The sequence below is a fragment of the Phoenix dactylifera genome, chromosome 16 (assembly GCF_009389715.1).
Source record: "Phoenix dactylifera cultivar Barhee BC4 chromosome 16, palm_55x_up_171113_PBpolish2nd_filt_p, whole genome shotgun sequence".
NCBI classification, from domain to species: domain Eukaryota; kingdom Viridiplantae; phylum Streptophyta; class Magnoliopsida; order Arecales; family Arecaceae; genus Phoenix; species Phoenix dactylifera.
Window position 1 is genome coordinate 10311416 of NC_052407.1, and position 16962 is coordinate 10328377.

At 38.6% G+C, this 16962-nt stretch overlaps 1 protein-coding gene across 1 annotated transcript in view; it reads right to left on the bottom strand.

Annotated features, from left to right (window-relative positions):
- Positions 1-234: 234 nt before the first annotated feature.
- Positions 235-16962, bottom strand: part of LOC103702229 (anaphase-promoting complex subunit 5) — a 42476-nt gene continuing 25748 nt past the window's right edge. The window contains 6 exon segments of the mRNA XM_039114478.1: positions 235-1282; positions 1496-1563; positions 7839-8103; positions 8182-8280; positions 11273-11414; positions 11527-11632. Coding sequence (XP_038970406.1) covers positions 1121-1282; positions 1496-1563; positions 7839-8103; positions 8182-8280; positions 11273-11414; positions 11527-11632 — 842 coding nt within the window. The 3' untranslated portion in view covers positions 235-1120.

Here is a 16962-nt window from a genome sequence, read left to right on the forward strand (position 1 = left end):
AGGATCATTCAACAGAAGCTAGAGGTCTGCAGCATCTGTTACAATATAGAAAGTACACAAGGGAACCATAAAATTAGGTTAAGCCCAACAAATATACGCAGGTTCTCATGTTGGATACATTTCCCGCAAGCATCAACCAAATACAGAGTCATATCAAGTCTAAGAAATCTATGCAGAATCTTTAGAAATCAAGGGATAGGCAATAAAGGTGAAAATTAGAGTAGCAGTGTGATATGGAAGATCTGCCATTACAATAGAGACACTTAAACAGACATCAGTAAGAATGATTGGAGCCCCAGGCCAACCATGGTATCAAACAATATGAGCATCAGACGGTGCAGATAATCAATGTAGCTACATGATCGCAGGCATACCAGTAAGCCAGTCTAGCAAGTTATGTGTCCCACAACTCTATTACAATTTTGGATCTATAAAACATTTCCATTCCGACCATTAAACTCTCATCAGTTAGGATGTTTCTGTAACCGGATGAACGGAATAGCCTACATGCTACAGTTGGAAAAAAAAGGAAGTTACAGCCTGTCACATATAATTATAGGATGACAAATACATTAGTACAAAATATAAGTACAGAGGCAAATATACGGTGCTATATACCATCAGTATCTCATGAAATACCATAATCAAGGAGTTGCAATACAAATAGCGAATATTGCAGTCCATGGAAAATCATGTGTGGCCGAGTAATATGCATATAGCTGCAAGGAAAATCTGCAAAATCCATGTGCAAAGAACTTACTCCAGCTAACAACAGCATGACAGAAGTGCTGCCTACTGGTGGTGCTTGCTGCAGCAAAAACATAAGCATAACAAGCATCCATTTAGATGCAACAAAAAGAGTTTGTCAGTTGTGGAAATAAAAAAAAAAAAAACCTGAATTGTTTATCTTTACACACAAAACTATCATCAGAAGTTTTGGCAAAGGATGCTTCTAGTATTTTGAATTTGATGGAAATTAAGATAACTCTGTCATCATTCATTCAAAAATAAAGCCACCAGTCAATGTTGGACCATTTCCTCCATGTAACTCTATATGCTTGGAGCCACAAGATCTCATAGGATTACTGATATCCATGAACCATAACATATGGGTTGTTTCTTAAATCCCATGAGCAAGTGGATACCCTTCATCTTGTGGGTTTTCAAGAGCGATAACATGTTTTCTGAAAGAAGCTGCTGCCGCTTCCCTTTCTTCCAGCTTTCCTATAGTGTTATATACAATTGCCATCAAGTAGAACGCTTCTGCAGCAAATTCATGATACTGCACAACAACATAATTGGTTAGTAATTGATTTTAATCAACATCAACAATTAAGTGTTCACTAATTTTAATTTCAAGAAACAAAGATGATTGGCTGTGCATTTTTTGATGGTCAACTAATATAAACATAATATCGATGTTTACCATATGAAGGAACTCAAAATGCAGAGTATAAAATAGCAACAGAATTATAACTGATCCTTGTAAACTCACCTCTAAAATTTCAAGCTCTTCAGCAGCTTGAGTAAGGGGATCCAACACAACAGAAGGATCTCGAGAAACTGGAATGAGAAAATGACAATCAAAAAACAAGAAAAGGAGAAATGAAAGTTGATGCAGCTAATCACAGAATTAGATTTCTATCGGAAAATGAGGTAAATAAGATAAATCCGACAAGTAGTGAACTAAGAGTCATGTGTAACAATGCTAGTAGTTCGGATACTTTAATATTCACTGCTATCTTAACAAGCTTCAGAAACTATTAAAGAATATTATTTTCTTTTAAAATATTGGCAGCATGCAGAATGGATGGTGTGAATAAATGATGAAGAAAAGCACGAGATTGGCAATTACTTTCTTACATTTCATATATCAGAAGTGGGTAAGAAGCAGGGCATGAGGAACCAACAATGTCTATGTGTCAAAGGTTGCTTACCACAAGCATGCTCCCATATTAATTATCAAAATCTTGTTTACCATTCCAAGCATCAATTTGGAAACTTGTTACAGATTAATGATTAAATTTGTTGGCAGAAGCATGGTTGACTGAAATTGTATAGCATTGTTAACAAATCAATTGACTGCAAAAAAGATTAAGCTGATGGGAGTAGGCCAAAATGTATATTAGGCTTAAGAAATCCCGCCTACCCAACCTCACATGTGGCCCAGACCACACGTGGAGGGATAACTAACTCAAGAAGACTAGAATAAATTGGAATGAGGATAGCAGACAACTGGAGATGACAGATCAGAGTGCACTAGAATCAGGATAACAAATATTTGGGGATAAATAAGGGGATTCAAATTTATAATCTTCAGCAAACCTACCAATTTTACCCCAAAAGCTTAAGCTGATAGGAGATGGTCCAAAAATGTATCTAAGACTTAACAAGGACATCAAAGTTGGTTGTTTGAAATTTTAGATATACCATGGATCTTAAGAAAGATTTTTTTTTTAACAAGGAGGGGTCCAAGATATCTCCTACGTTAGTAAAACAATTAATGCTAATTAAAAAATAGCATCTAAATTTTTGATTGTAAGGAATATGAATAATTAATGTAACGATCCAGGACCTCATCCAAGAAAAGCTAGCCAAAAGTTATAATTAGGCGTCCTTGGCTTTGCTTAAGCACCCAAGATCTCTCTACACAAATAATGTGAGACTAAAAACACATCCATATGAGTCCTTACACACTCCCCCCATCTAAGCCCCGGCATCCTCACAATGGAAGGGTACAATCAGAAACAGAAATACCATGACCAACTAGTTGTCAACTCTAGAAGGGCCCATGTTGTAGTGTCCCCTAGCTACACATGCATCACAAGCTAGGTTGGCTCTGATACTAATTGTAATGACCCATGATCTCACCCAAAAAGAACTACTTAGAAAATATTATTTGGGGTCCTTGGCCTTGCTAAAGTACCCAAGATCTCTCAACCCACAACCAATGTAGGAATAAAAACATGCCTGCATGCATGAATAGACTCCCATAAGGACTTTGGAAAGAGATGAGACCATAAAAAAGGGTATAGACATCTAATGGTAAAAAGTACAAACTTAGCATAAACTACTGCATTTCACATAATTATTTTGATCCATTAAGTGATGCAATCATTGTTCCACCAGATCTCATGATGCCAAATAGCAACGTCAAAGGGATTATTACATTGACTTCAATTCAAAGCTTGTTAAATTGGGAAAATTTTCTAATCATCAAAATTGGGAAAATTTTCTAATCATCAATATAGAATATCTTGTGAGTGCAACTATACTGATGCACCTTATGAACAAAGCATTAGGTGTTTTGAAATTAATTTAAAGCTCAAAAGAATTGTTTATCACCAAAAACTCAACTAACTCATAAGAAATTAAGTAAATGGAGCATGTATAATTCCTCAAGAAAAAAGAGCATGCATGCATGTGCACAGACACTTGATTTTAGAGAAACCTTCAAGACACCCAAACAATTGACTTACAAGAAGTTTGGGCTCCATATATCTCAAGTAAAGATGTTGCATTGCATTCTTGGAGCTAAACCGTGATATCCCAAAATCCAAAATACTAAGGCAAGAGGAGTAGAGCAAAGATAAAACATGCACCTCTTTTTTCCAGTACCCTTAAAAATATGACACTTCTTTTTTCCTTTGGAAGGGACATGACAAGCATGGACATACAAAAAACAAAAAGGAAGGGTATTTGTAGAGATTATGGTATGCCATACCATACAGAACCGAGCGGTACAGGGTCTATCGAACCGTACCAGTTCGATACTGGTACACAGTGGGGGGCATACTGACACTAGATACGCCAAACCATCTTCCGTGCTGGACATTCCACAGTGATAGGGTGATCCAATCGGGGAGAAGGTGAATTTTTTCAACCCGCTCAACTCGAATCTCTCAAAAGAAAACTTAAAGAAGATGAAGAAATCTCGAAAGTAGGGCTTTATGTCTTCTTTCCTTTCATTAATGATTAAAAAAAATAAGTACATAGACTCTATTTATAATGTGAGATCCGCCCTAACACGATTTAGGTCGGATTCCTCTTCCTAATCCTAAGACTCTTTTTTCTTAAATAAACATCTCTAGTAAAAAAAGCTAAAAATTTTGAGGTAGTTCTCGACTTCTACATCAACTATGCCTTATGTGGCTCCGCTGAATTCTTATCGGATAGAGAGCTACGCTCGGTCAAAGTTTTATCCGAAAAGAAAATTTTTGCTTTGATAAACCTGTTTCGGAGCCTAAAGGATAGAATTTCGGTCTGATTCAACCTCTCAGGAGGTTGGCTTAAAGTTGTAGATCTCGAAAAAATATCCAATTTTAAAAAAAAGATCATCTCAATCGGACATCGAATGACTAAATTATAGTCTTCTTAAGTTTGGCTTGCTACTCGGATTCTCGATGTGGCGGATCTCGCTCCTGAACCCTGTCCAGCCCTGCTCGTAGTGGCTAAAGTGGTCCACATTGAGTCTAGTGATCCTTCTAGATCAAGACTCTCCCTATTTAGGAGATTTAACTTCCGCTAAATCAAAATTGGAGGTGGAAAAACACTTGCTTCCCCACCTCACGATTGAACCACCTGGCTTCGCTTGGAGATGGTTTCTGGCTGGGTTCTTCACTCTTGAGTCTCGGCGAACCATTGGCTATGCTCCTGCATCTGGACTTTGTGGTAGCGACGCTCCTTGCTATCCTTTCTCATCGATGACAACTACGGCGACTTCTCGATCTTGATCTCAGTAGATCGATCAATGAAACCAAAGAACGAAAGCTTGGCCTCTTATAAGTAGTATCAAATTTTCCTACCATCATTGCAAACTTGTTGCAGGCATTAACAAGTCGCTTGGACAGCAATTGCAAGGTCTACATTTTCTTGTGTTTTGGAGGCATTGATCATAAACTCCATCTCGTCCTTCACGAACCGATACTTCTTCATACGTCGGTAGAAGATTGCATCTCGATCCCAAAGGTATGGGCTCCCGAGGATAACATGGCAAACATCCAAAAGAATAACTTCACAAGTTACCTCGTCGATATACCTCTCAATTATAGCAAATTTGAAGGTACACTGCTTCGTGATCTTCAATTCGACGTCCTTTTGGATCCAACCAAGAGGGTAAGGATGTAGATGAGGCTTGGTTTGCAACCCCAGCTTCTGAACCAGATTTTCAGAGATGAGGTTCTTCTGGCTTCCAAGATCTACAATAGCCTCAATGATGCTCTGCTTCAATTGAATCTTCAGGCGGAAGAGTTTCTCTCGCATCTCTAAATCTGCTTCAATCAAGGTTCGCCGTCTCTATACCAGACCCCATATCGGTGCCACACTAGCACAGTGTCGATACGATACAAAATTTTTTTGGCGTACCAAATGTCAGTATGCCACCCGTATCGAATATCGATATCGAACCAGTATGGTACGCCCCGCACCGCCTAATTCGGGCCAGTACGGCATACCATAGATTCAATAGTTGTCTCAGGTTTTCTCGCCATCAAGCTCAATTTAGAGTCTGCTTGCTCAAGCTCAGGCAGCTCCTCAACTTCTACAGTATTGAGAACTGTCTTTTCCTTCTTAGAATCCTCTTCTTTCTGCATCTTCTTTTTCAGTCGCAGCTCAGGGTAAACTTTCCAACACTTCTCCTTGGTGTATCCACGGAGGTCATGATCGCAGTAATTTTTTTGAGTCGTGTTGGCTTGCTTCTTGCCCTGCTCCCCCTTTTGGCTTGATTTTTTGCTGTCATTTCTTAAACTTGTCACCCTTTTTACCTTTCTCAGGTCGATTCTTCTCCTCAATCCCAATGGCCTTCACGCTGGCTTCGCTAATATCTTCAACTTTGAAGAGTTTCAGCTCCTTTCGGATGCTCTTATGAAGACCTCCGATGTATTTCATAAAAATGGTATGATCGTCGATGGAGATTGCTTGTTTGTGGAACTCGATGGTGTAGTCCTGGACAGACTGATCATATTTCAGCCATAGATACTGCCACTTGATCCATCAATCCTCTTCGTGGCCGATTGGGTAGAATTGCTTCTTGATTAGGCTCTTGAATTTATTCCATGTTAGATTCGAAACATCATTGTTCCTCATGTACGAATGCCACCAAGTAAGGGCATGGCTAGAAAGTTTGAGACGGACGAAAGCTACCATTCGAAGACTGGAGTATCCATAGATAGTAAAACGTCCTTAACTAGTCTAACCACTTATCTAGCTTTTCCACATCAACAACCCCATCATATACAGAGATCTTGATTCAAGCCTCAACCTTAAATGATTGAAGAGAGATTTTTCATACCCGTATGTCGCTCATCCTTATCCTCCTCGCTAGATGATGTTCTTCACCTCGAGCCGTAAGAGAGCTTTGCAATAGGAGTTGCTGGTGCTTGTGTTGAAGGTATCGCCAATCTTGAGACGATGTTGGTGAGTTGGGCAATCTTCTTTTCTAGTTGTATGAGACGTCCTTTCGTCTCATCATCACCCATTGAGAAAAAACTAACAGCCATACTCGTCTTTGTCCTTCGATATATTTGAAGCATGGATAGCCCTTCTCCTAATTGCTTGTATGCTTACGTGTCTAGACCATGAACAAAGAATCCTACAGATATAGAGGAGCGGAGCTTTGATACCAACTTAATCCGATCTGGAAAAAGAAAGATTTTCTTCAACTCGCTCAACTCAAATCTCTCAAGCGAAAACAAGAAGATGGAGAAATTTCAAAAGTAAGGCTTTAAGTCTCTTTTTTTCATTGATGGATAAAAAAATAAGGTACATAGCCTCTATTTATAATGTGAGGTCCATCCTAATACAATTTGGGACGGATTCCTCTTTCTAATTCTAGTAGAACTCCTTTTTCTTAAATAAACATTTCTAATAGAAAAATGCTAAAAATATCGAGGAGATAGATCTCGACTTCTACACCAACTCTACCTTCTGTCGCTCCGCAGAATTTTTATCGGATAGAGAGTTACGCTCGATCAAAGTCTTATCTGAAAAAAAAATCTTTCAGTTTGACCAACCCGCTAAACGATAGAATTTCGGCTCGATTCAACCTCCTAGGAAGTTGGCCCAAAGTTATAAATCTCAAAAAGATAATCAATTTAAAAAAAAAAATCATCTCAATCGGGCATCGTATGACCAAATTATGGCCTTCTAGAGTTTGGCCTGTGACTTGACTCTCCGATGTGGCGGATCTCGCTCCTGAACCCTGCTCGTAATAGCCAAAGTGGTCCGTAATGAGTATGATGATCCTTCCAGATCATAGGGTGGCACTGGTACAAAGCCCAGTACCAAGACGGCACACCTTGGTAGAGATTATTGCTTTTTCTCTCTTTACTGGTTGGTTGAGGTTCGAAAGAGGCTGAGAGGTTGAGGGTGAGAAAGGTTGGGGATTCCACTAGATAATGCTAATGGCTTAAATCTCCGTATCTTATAAGTTGCCGCAACCACATGCTCATCCGACTCCACCCTCCCCACCCCACCCCGCACCCTTACCCCCCCCCCCCCCACCCCACCAAAAATTCCGGGGGAAAAAAAACCAAATGTGCTTGTCCAGTCTGTTTTCCAAGGAACCTAGATCCCACCTTACAACTTGAGATAACCACGATCAGGTTCCCGACATGCTCCCTCCTTGTTTAACATTCTTTGATCACAAAATCTTTTGGTCAGGGACCATGCTAATTATAATCCAATTAAGGATGCCACTGTTCTCAGCTTCGCCCCTGATGAGAAGCATTACTTGCCAAAATGGCAAACATAACATGGTCAAAGACTAACTATTTTACTTTAAAACTAACATAAATGCACTGCTACCAACTATATATGACAAAAGATGCAGAGTAATTTACTTGAAAAGCTTGTATCTGACAAATAACATTTTGTAACCGCAATATTTGCTCGTGCACGTAGCTCTAAGCCTCCATGACCCAGAATAATTGGAAGAGCCCTATGTACAAGGGTTGATGCTCTCTTCGCATGGCTTGATCCAAGAGATAGCCACAGTTCAGCAAGTGTCAGGGTAGCAGATGCTTCAAGAAGATCTAGGTTAAATGATTGACAAAATGACAGACTTGCTAGGGCATAAGAGAGCCCCAGAACAGCATTGCCTGATTTCTGACAAGAAAAATGGAAAAAACAAGATTTTACTCTCATTTATCACAACAAAGCACAAAGAAACAAATTATCCTTTACCTTGTGTATCTCAGCAAGTAGCAGAAGAACAGAAGCATTTTCAACCTGCAGATTGAATTTGTAGCAAGTGCAGAAAAGAGAATGTGCCACAGCTGCTGCCTGAAAATAGTTTCATTCACAACAATAGTGCCAACTTGGTTGGTTATATAATATAAGCAAATTAAACAGCAAGAAGGGCACAAAATATAGTGAAATATCATTTACATAATTAAATTATCTTTATGAGCTCTTTTTATCAAATCAAACACCTTACAAATGCTCTAGAACATGAGGAATAACTATACAGAAAATTACATAATGTAAGTTAGAAAGCATACATTATGGGATGTCTACATGTGTACCCCAAAAAAAAAGAAAATTTTTAGCTTGATTTTTCCTAGTGTCCATTAAAGCAGACCTTCCAAAAGAGACCAAACAAGATGCATGTCAGAAAAAAAATAGCTGAAAATGAAATACAACAAAGAGCACCAGCTATTGATAGTCTTTGAACATGAGTTAGTGAATGTTTCAATTTAAGAAATCAATTACCATAGCATGGATTTAAATGCCACCGAAACAGACCAGCGCCATCAGTACCGTACTCTTCTGGTGCAAAAAGGGCAAAAAAGATGGGTGCCTAGCATCAATATAGGCAAAATTAGGATGTAGCAGCATGTACCAGCCATCCCAGTTGGTATCGACTAGTATGCAGCCTATGAACATTGGGATGGTAATTTCGTATTTTTATTAAAGCATGAGAATGGGATGAATCGACCTTTGTAGTTGGTTCCAACAGATACGAGCCAGTACCAAGGCTAGATCAGCCAATTCTAAGCTGTCCCGGTAGGGATGGAAAATTCTTTTTTCAGAAAATAAGGTGAAGGGTCATGTCAGCAGACCCAGAGTGAAGTATGAAAGACAATTTGATAGAGATTTTAACCCCATAGAAATAGAATTATCTGATTCAATAATGAAGAAAAAGATGCCAAAATTATTAAACCACAGAAATATGAAATTCCCGTGAAAGCTAATGCTGAATTTGGACTCGGCATCCATCTGTCTAAATAGTTATAGGTTTTGATCATGAATGATAAGGACTATGGAACAAAATTTATTCCTTGTGCTAGAGAAAATTCATTACGATAGTTAATTGTGCTACAAGACAACAAATGCCAAGTAAACAGACAAATGTCGATTTAATCCGCATCCATGTTGCACATTAGAAAAAAAAACAAGATTGACTTAATATACATATCACATATCAAAACATAAAAAAGATTGGAAACCAAGAAGAAAAAAACATACAAACCTCGAATTTACATGCCAGTACTAATACACATCACTGTCCCAATAGCCAGTACAAAACAGGTTTGTACCCTAGCATTCCTGGAAAAAACTAGTACCATCCTCGGTACCTGTATATTGATCCTTGGAAGGTAGATAAAATATCACGAATTTGCCTGTCAGCTGGGCATTAACCTGCAGCCTTGTCTTGCTAGACTACATCATTAAATCAAATTGATCTAAGAGCAAAGATGTATTGACGATTTTTATTTGGCGACAAATGCTTTCTGTGCAAAGAATGGTAATCCTTTGAAGTGAAAATCCATTTGTGTAAATCTTGATCTAAAATATCTAATTTTCCTAGAAACTAAAATCATAATTTTTTGGAGGTGTCTTACGCATAAATGGCCATGAGATGGACCTGTTCACTTCAATGACAGGCCCTCTCTCCTTAATTTCCTGACTAACAAACAACACAGTGGAGAGCTAATATGCTTCCACTAATATGTGGTGTGGCTACTATAGGACTTTGAGAACAATAGTCTTTGAATCCTCCACATGGTCAGCATCGAAATTAGTCTGTCATGAAAGCTATCCACAGAATTCTTATCCACTACATCTTCTTCTACCTATGCCTTACCTTCATGGGACTGGGATACTAGTGGTTCTCTGAGTCACCTTCCAGTGCCCCCTCTCCACGATATGACTAAGGTCAACTTTGATGGATCAATCCATGGCAACAGAGCTGGTTCCAGATTTATTATCTGAGACTTAATGGGTTAGACTCTGCATGTGGCTTCCCAAGTACTTCACCTGTGCCAAAGACGGAGAGTAGGGTGGCATGGGAGGGCCTAATGACAAAAGTTTCCAAGTTAAATGCTCCAAAAATCTAGATCGAGGGAGATTCATCTGCAGTTGTTTGATGGTTGAACAGCAAACACACAGTAGACATGCCTACCCCTACTTCAAGATATTTGGGAACACAAACCATCTTTGTAGCTCTTCATGGCCACTGATCTCCACCATGAAGCCAATCAGGCAGCTGATTGATTGTCTGGCCCCCAGAATCAGCTTGATCTTCATGCCCAAGCTTCCCTCTATTTTGTCTATTCTTGTAACTGCTGATATTAGTGGTGTTATGTTTTCTCGTTATTGAGGGCTGTTGCCCTTCCACATCACCAAAATTAAAGGGAAAAATTATGTAAGATGAGGGAAACTGTATCAAGAAAAAAGAAAGAAGTAAAGAGAAAAGACTAGAAAAAGAGGAGGAAGTGCACTACTCGTTATGTAGCTTCCTACATCCCCAAGTCTCATAAATGATTAAGATGCTCTTAACTGGTAATGATTAGTGATTAATATGCCCTTAGCGAGGAAGTTGGTCATTATAGACTGTGTAGGACTTAAGTGGGCTAGACCAACTAGGTCCATACATGGTTTTGGGGCCGTATATTACATCCATGAAATTATAAAAGTCAAAACATAATAAAATTCCCCTTCAGACTATGATGAATAACCATAATTATGCATGAAATACAGCTCAATGTACATGTAGTTTATAGGCATCGGTCACATCAATTATGCCCTGAAAGCACTCATTTAAAAGCTCCAACTTTAGATAATTGAGATAGTTCCTATATTGTAGTACCAATTTGACAGTATGCTTTCTTGTCAACTAACTTAGAACTATGTATGATACAGCCGTATGCCCAAAAGTGGGATGGTATAGAAATTTCCATGTGACATGCATTCATCTTAAGATTGCAATGTAATCAACTATGATACTGCATGAAAGAAGGTGAAAGTTACTAAAAACAAGCAAATGCAAAACCTGGCTAAACTGGTTGGCTGCCAGTAGTGTACGGGCATGTCGAAGGCTAGCCTCAGTTTTAAGCTCCATATCCACTCCATTGACAGATGAGGCTAGCACCCCAAACTCATAACATACTTGTTGAGCAACTTTCAGATGTCCTCTGCACCAATGTCAACTTGTTTTAAATAAATGTAGAGATATTCTAACAAGTGATATTTCGAGTTTTCCCATATGCAATCGAGAAGCCAAACAGAAAGCTTCACAGTGCTTACCGATGTAAAGCACGCTCATGAAGCAACTGCAGCTTAAGCAGCTGGATCCGTGATTTTGATACAGATAGGAACTTCTCTTCTGCAAGCTTCAGGGCAGCAAACGCTTCTGCAGGGGAACGTGTACCACATAATATATATTTTAAGTGCAAAGAAGTATCTAAGACATAATACCGGTAATGAAATTTATTTGTTGGAAAGCATAGTCCTGCACAATGCTAGTTCAATAATATACATCCCATTCTTCTTGTATGCCAATTCTGGAATGAGATGACATGAGCAGGAAACAGAACAAATTGACACTAAGAATGAACATTCTAGTGCAAATGATGGCAAAAGCTCCCTCCACATAATTGTTAAGATCTTCATACAGATCATCATCATCATCATCCAAGCCTTTTCCCAACAAAATGGAATTGGCTACAAAGTAGTACTCCAGGTCAACTGGTCAAGATCATTAAAAGATTGAGCTGATTTTTCACGACTGGCTCTCAACTTGACATCATCCTGTCGGGTTACCCCCGCACGTGGTGCAACGATCGCAGCGGAAAGACGCGCGGGGTCGTTCATCTCATGAACGTCCTAGGAAACGTAGATTTCAAAAGAATTCTGAGTTCTTTAACTCAGAAAATTATGAAATCTTAAGGAAAGATTAAAATTAAAGACTAGATTAATTTCAGATCTACTACAATTTAAAATTGTAAAGGATTGTAAAGATCATATCTTTACCTTTGAGCGGGTAGATCTTCACCGCTATCTGATGATCGATGATTTGGTTCGCTTGAAGCCGCACAAGCGTCCGGCCTTTACAGGTATCCACACGAGGTAGATCGCTCCAAGAACCTTGATCTCACTGCGGTGCTAGCTCCCTTGCAGAGATCTTCTCTTGATGGCTGATTTCCTCTCTATTTCAATCAAATCCTTGATTGCTTTGAAAGGAAGGAGGAAGAAGAAGGACGAAGAGGAGAAGAGCCTGTGCCCTCTTTTCTTCTTTTCTTTTCACACGCCTGGAAGAGGAAGAGGGTGGGCGGCTGAATCAAGGCACATCCAATACTTCTAAGCCCACACGCCACCCCTCCTTTTATAGGCATCTCATGCCTATCTAAACAAGGAATAATTTCAATGAAAAATCACTCCTTGATTCATCCCTCCAAATTTTACCACACCCCTTACTTAATTCTTGCACACCCCTTACTTAATTCTTCCACACCCCTTACTTAAAAGGGATTGGAGAGAATCAAGGGCTCTCCTTGCGCCGTGTAGCAATCTAGTGGAAAGAGGAGAAAGAGGAGGGGCGGATGCCCCTCCCTTGCAGTGTGTGGAGTCAAACAAGGAAAGGAGGGGCGGATGCCCCTCCTTTCTTTGGTGCAGATGAAAGAGGGGCGCACACCCCTCCCTTATTTTCCTTTCACATGCATGAAGGAACCCCTCCTTCCATGCTATGATTTCCTAATCTAATTAGAAAACATGTGATCCATCTTGTTTGATTTAATCCTAATCCAATTAAGACCCAATGTGTCCTCCAATTTGATTCATGTGAATCCTAATCCAATTAGGATCCAAATTGGACTTCATGAATTAAGTTTCTTATCTAATAAGAAGTTCTAATTGATTAAGCCCAATTAAATCAATCAAAATTGCAATCCAATTGCAAATCCTTCTTCTTGAACTCACTAACTCTTAGTGGGTTAAACCAATTGTCAATCAAATTGACAATCATGATCGATTGCGATTCTAAATCGCAATCCAACCATCGGAACGATCAAAATCTCTAATGTGTGTGACCCTATAGGTTCTATTCTGTCTGGTAGTGAGATATATTGTGATCTTTATCACAATATCATTGAAACTCCTTTCAATGGGTTGAAACAATTTCAACTCTTCTCTTCAGGATTCACTGATTATCAAGTAAATGCCTTTGAGTCCCACAATCCATTAGTGATACCTAGCAGCATATAGTGGCAACCCAGCAAAACGGAATAGATGAACCTCTAGGTGCAGTTTGCGTATGATACAGTATCTCTATCGTGGATTCCGACAAGACGGAGGTTATGGATAACTCGTCAAACCCCATCGTTTGTCATATGTCAAGATTTATTTGACTCAAGTTCAAAATTTGGAAAACTCCTTTTTCAAATTGCCCTGGCCAAGATTTTTCGAACTTAGTCCCATAAATCACATAGGATCACTCCTATCTATCAAGGTCGATAGGTCCCATCTAGATGCAACCTTAATCCGACAGTGAACCTACTGCAGCCAATCTGCACCACAAGAACCCATATGGATAGTGCTCATATTTATATGCTCGTTAAACTACAGCAGCCTTACTGTGATTAACTGAGGCATTGCAGGTCTAAATACCAGTCATACAACTGCAGCATCAAGTAAGTCACTGATGAGTGGATAAACATCTAGGTGACTTCTTGCTTTGGTCAAGCTCAGTACCCTTGTTCTCTAACAAGCACTTGCACAATCACTCCAGTGTCCCCACACTGTGGACTCAAGACTCGTCCATCAAAGAAAATGATTTGTGCACTAATCTCATCGGATTGATCACCGTCCTTCGTGATGATCCATCGATCAGGAGTAATTCAGAAATTAATTACCTAATGATACATGTCTTAAATTCTCAACTCTTGAGAATATGTGTTATCAGCTTATTAATTCCTAGGACAATTCATAGACACATAATAATATGAATGAAAAGAATGCCCAATTTTATTAATTAATAAAAAGATCAAGTATAAATTTATGTTCCAAAACAACTACAATACATCTGCCAAATTGGCTTCTGGGCATACTTCTAACAGATAATTAGATGTTAAATATCCAAATATGGTTCGCATGACACATACATGAATCCATGTCTCAAAAGGAAACAAGTGAAATAACTGCATCTCCAAAGCTAACCCGCTATGTTTATCTGGTCCAACATGAGCCAATGGGCCCTTTAAGACGCACGAGCAACACGCACCACTTGCACTAAATTCTAAGACACCCAGCTGGATCCACGGCGTGTCAAGAAATTACTATCATGACTCCTTAGTAGCATGCACTCCTCAAGGGGCCCATTTCAGCCTAACCACTCATAGATATTTATGACTAAATCACATTAATGCCCACATTTTCTCACCCTCCCCTCCGAGCCTTATCTAGCAGAAAACTCCTAAGCAAGGTTAAAAGAACTACTACTAAGCCCCATACCAATTCTATCTCGAGTCAAGAAGTGGGACACCAATTTTTCTTTTTTTTTCTTTTTTGTTTATTCAATTTTATCTCTTTTGTCCTAAATGAGTTTTTGATGGATACATACATACATACATATATATATATGTGTGTGTGTGTGTGTGTGTGTTTTGAGTCAATGATTAATGGATGTATCGTGTAGTGATGCCCACCCGACAATGCCCATTTCAAATTCATGTCAAATGTTAAAAATTTTGGCATGATTCTTCTATTTTTCTCGTTTTTTGACCAAATTCGTACTGAAAAAAAGAAGGAAACAATCTTACTAGATGAATGACATTTTTTGGCATCGAGGCCAAACAATTGACGAGAGGCCATATCTGCCCTACTTCACCTATCATTTTTCATCTCCTTTTCCTCTCCCCCTCTCTTTCTCAATCTCCACTAGCAACACACCTTGTTACTAAACAAAGAGAGAGAGCATGGGCCCCAAGGATTGTCTTTTCGATTGGGACGGGTGGCACATCCCAATCCAGTAAAGGATTGTCTTATTTATTAGAGAAATCAACCATGGCAGCCTCTTCTCCCTCATCTTCCTATAGTACTTCCTAATTCCTCGCCTCCAAAATAGAACGAGGAAAGGGTGAGTGTAAGAAGAAAGAAGGGGGGATGGAGATAGTTAAGGAGGAATACAACATTCCATGGTGGAGTTAAGGAAGCAGACAATTATGCTAGCACATAGGTTCAAGACAAACCAATCGATGTGGAAGCATTCATTTGACTCCGCAGATGTCACAATGGCTTGAAAAAGCATAAAGGTATTCTGCTTTTTATTTTGATCCTAATATATAAAGAAGATAGAAGGGCTAAGTAAGAACGGAAATATGAAAATAGAAAATGATTTGTTAGAAAACTATGCTTATCCTTTCTTTCTACAATCAGGTACCAAATTGAGATGTTAGACTTGCTATTCACTACATAGATTAAAAAATTTAAGTAAATGATTAATACTTTTATATTTTTCCTATCATTTTTCAAATAGTTCCTTTAGTAGTCTTTCTTAATTTTTATATGAATTAAAAATTATTTTTGGCCATTTGTATGCAGAAGATTGGATCACAAAATGAAGGATATTGACAAAATGGCGCCATGCATTGAGTACAAACCATAACCTTTAGTAGTCAATATTAGGCCCTTCAAGTAGCCAAAGTTCGGTCAAAGAGACCACGGGCGGAAGAGAAAGATATTAGCTAATAGTTATACAGAAGAGAGGAGATTGGGCTGATAAAATGGTGGATCGAAGGAGGCAAGTCTTCACTAAGAATCTTTTGCATAAAGGGGACTTATGAAAAAAAAATGTACTTGGTTTTGAAGGGACTTAGTCAAGTAGTTGAACATTAGGAATGATACAAATATCTAAAGGAGTCATCTTATTCAAGGAGCACAAATAGGTGAGCTCAGCTTGAAAAGGAGAACATCCTAATAACTTTGTTGACACATGGAGGGTAAACTGTGTTTGGAAGGGGGAGCGTTAAGCAAACTGGGGATTTCAAAGATCAACTAATATCTGTCAAACTGTGCTTGTTACATATAACTTAAATGTTTTCAGCCTTCACTGAAATGTTATAGGGAAGGATTTTTTCTAAAGGAGTTTGGAGTGCAATAGAACCAATGGTCTTGAGAAAGAAAGAATGAAAGAGGATTTATAGTGAATTAGTTTGAAATATTGCAAGACCAAAGTAGAATTATACTTCATGTCTTCATCCCAACTTGAAATAACACGATGGCTAGTTGCACTAAATTGACTTGCTAAAGTCCTTCCATACAATAATTCCTTCATTAGGTATAGCTAAAATATATTAAGCTTACAATAAAATCCTACTGAACATTTATCAAGAACCACTAGAACATATTATAGTCAGCAGAAACTAGCAATCTTATATTATATATATTGAGCACACTTTACTAGCTACAACTAAAATACCTTAACATCACATGTAAAAGCTCAGTTCATATCTACAAATCAAGGGATTCAATATATAAATGCAATTAAATATTGAGGCAAAATTACTACCCCACTAGACAATTGAGTTCGATATTTTGCCACAAGATTTATATTTCTAGACCATTATGCCATGTCTCGATATAAAATATGTGAAAGTTGTATGCTTAATCAGTATAAATACTTTTTCCACGTACATCATTCCTTGTATACCTCTCAGAAGTCTATTCCAATTCCAGTTGTAGTTTCAA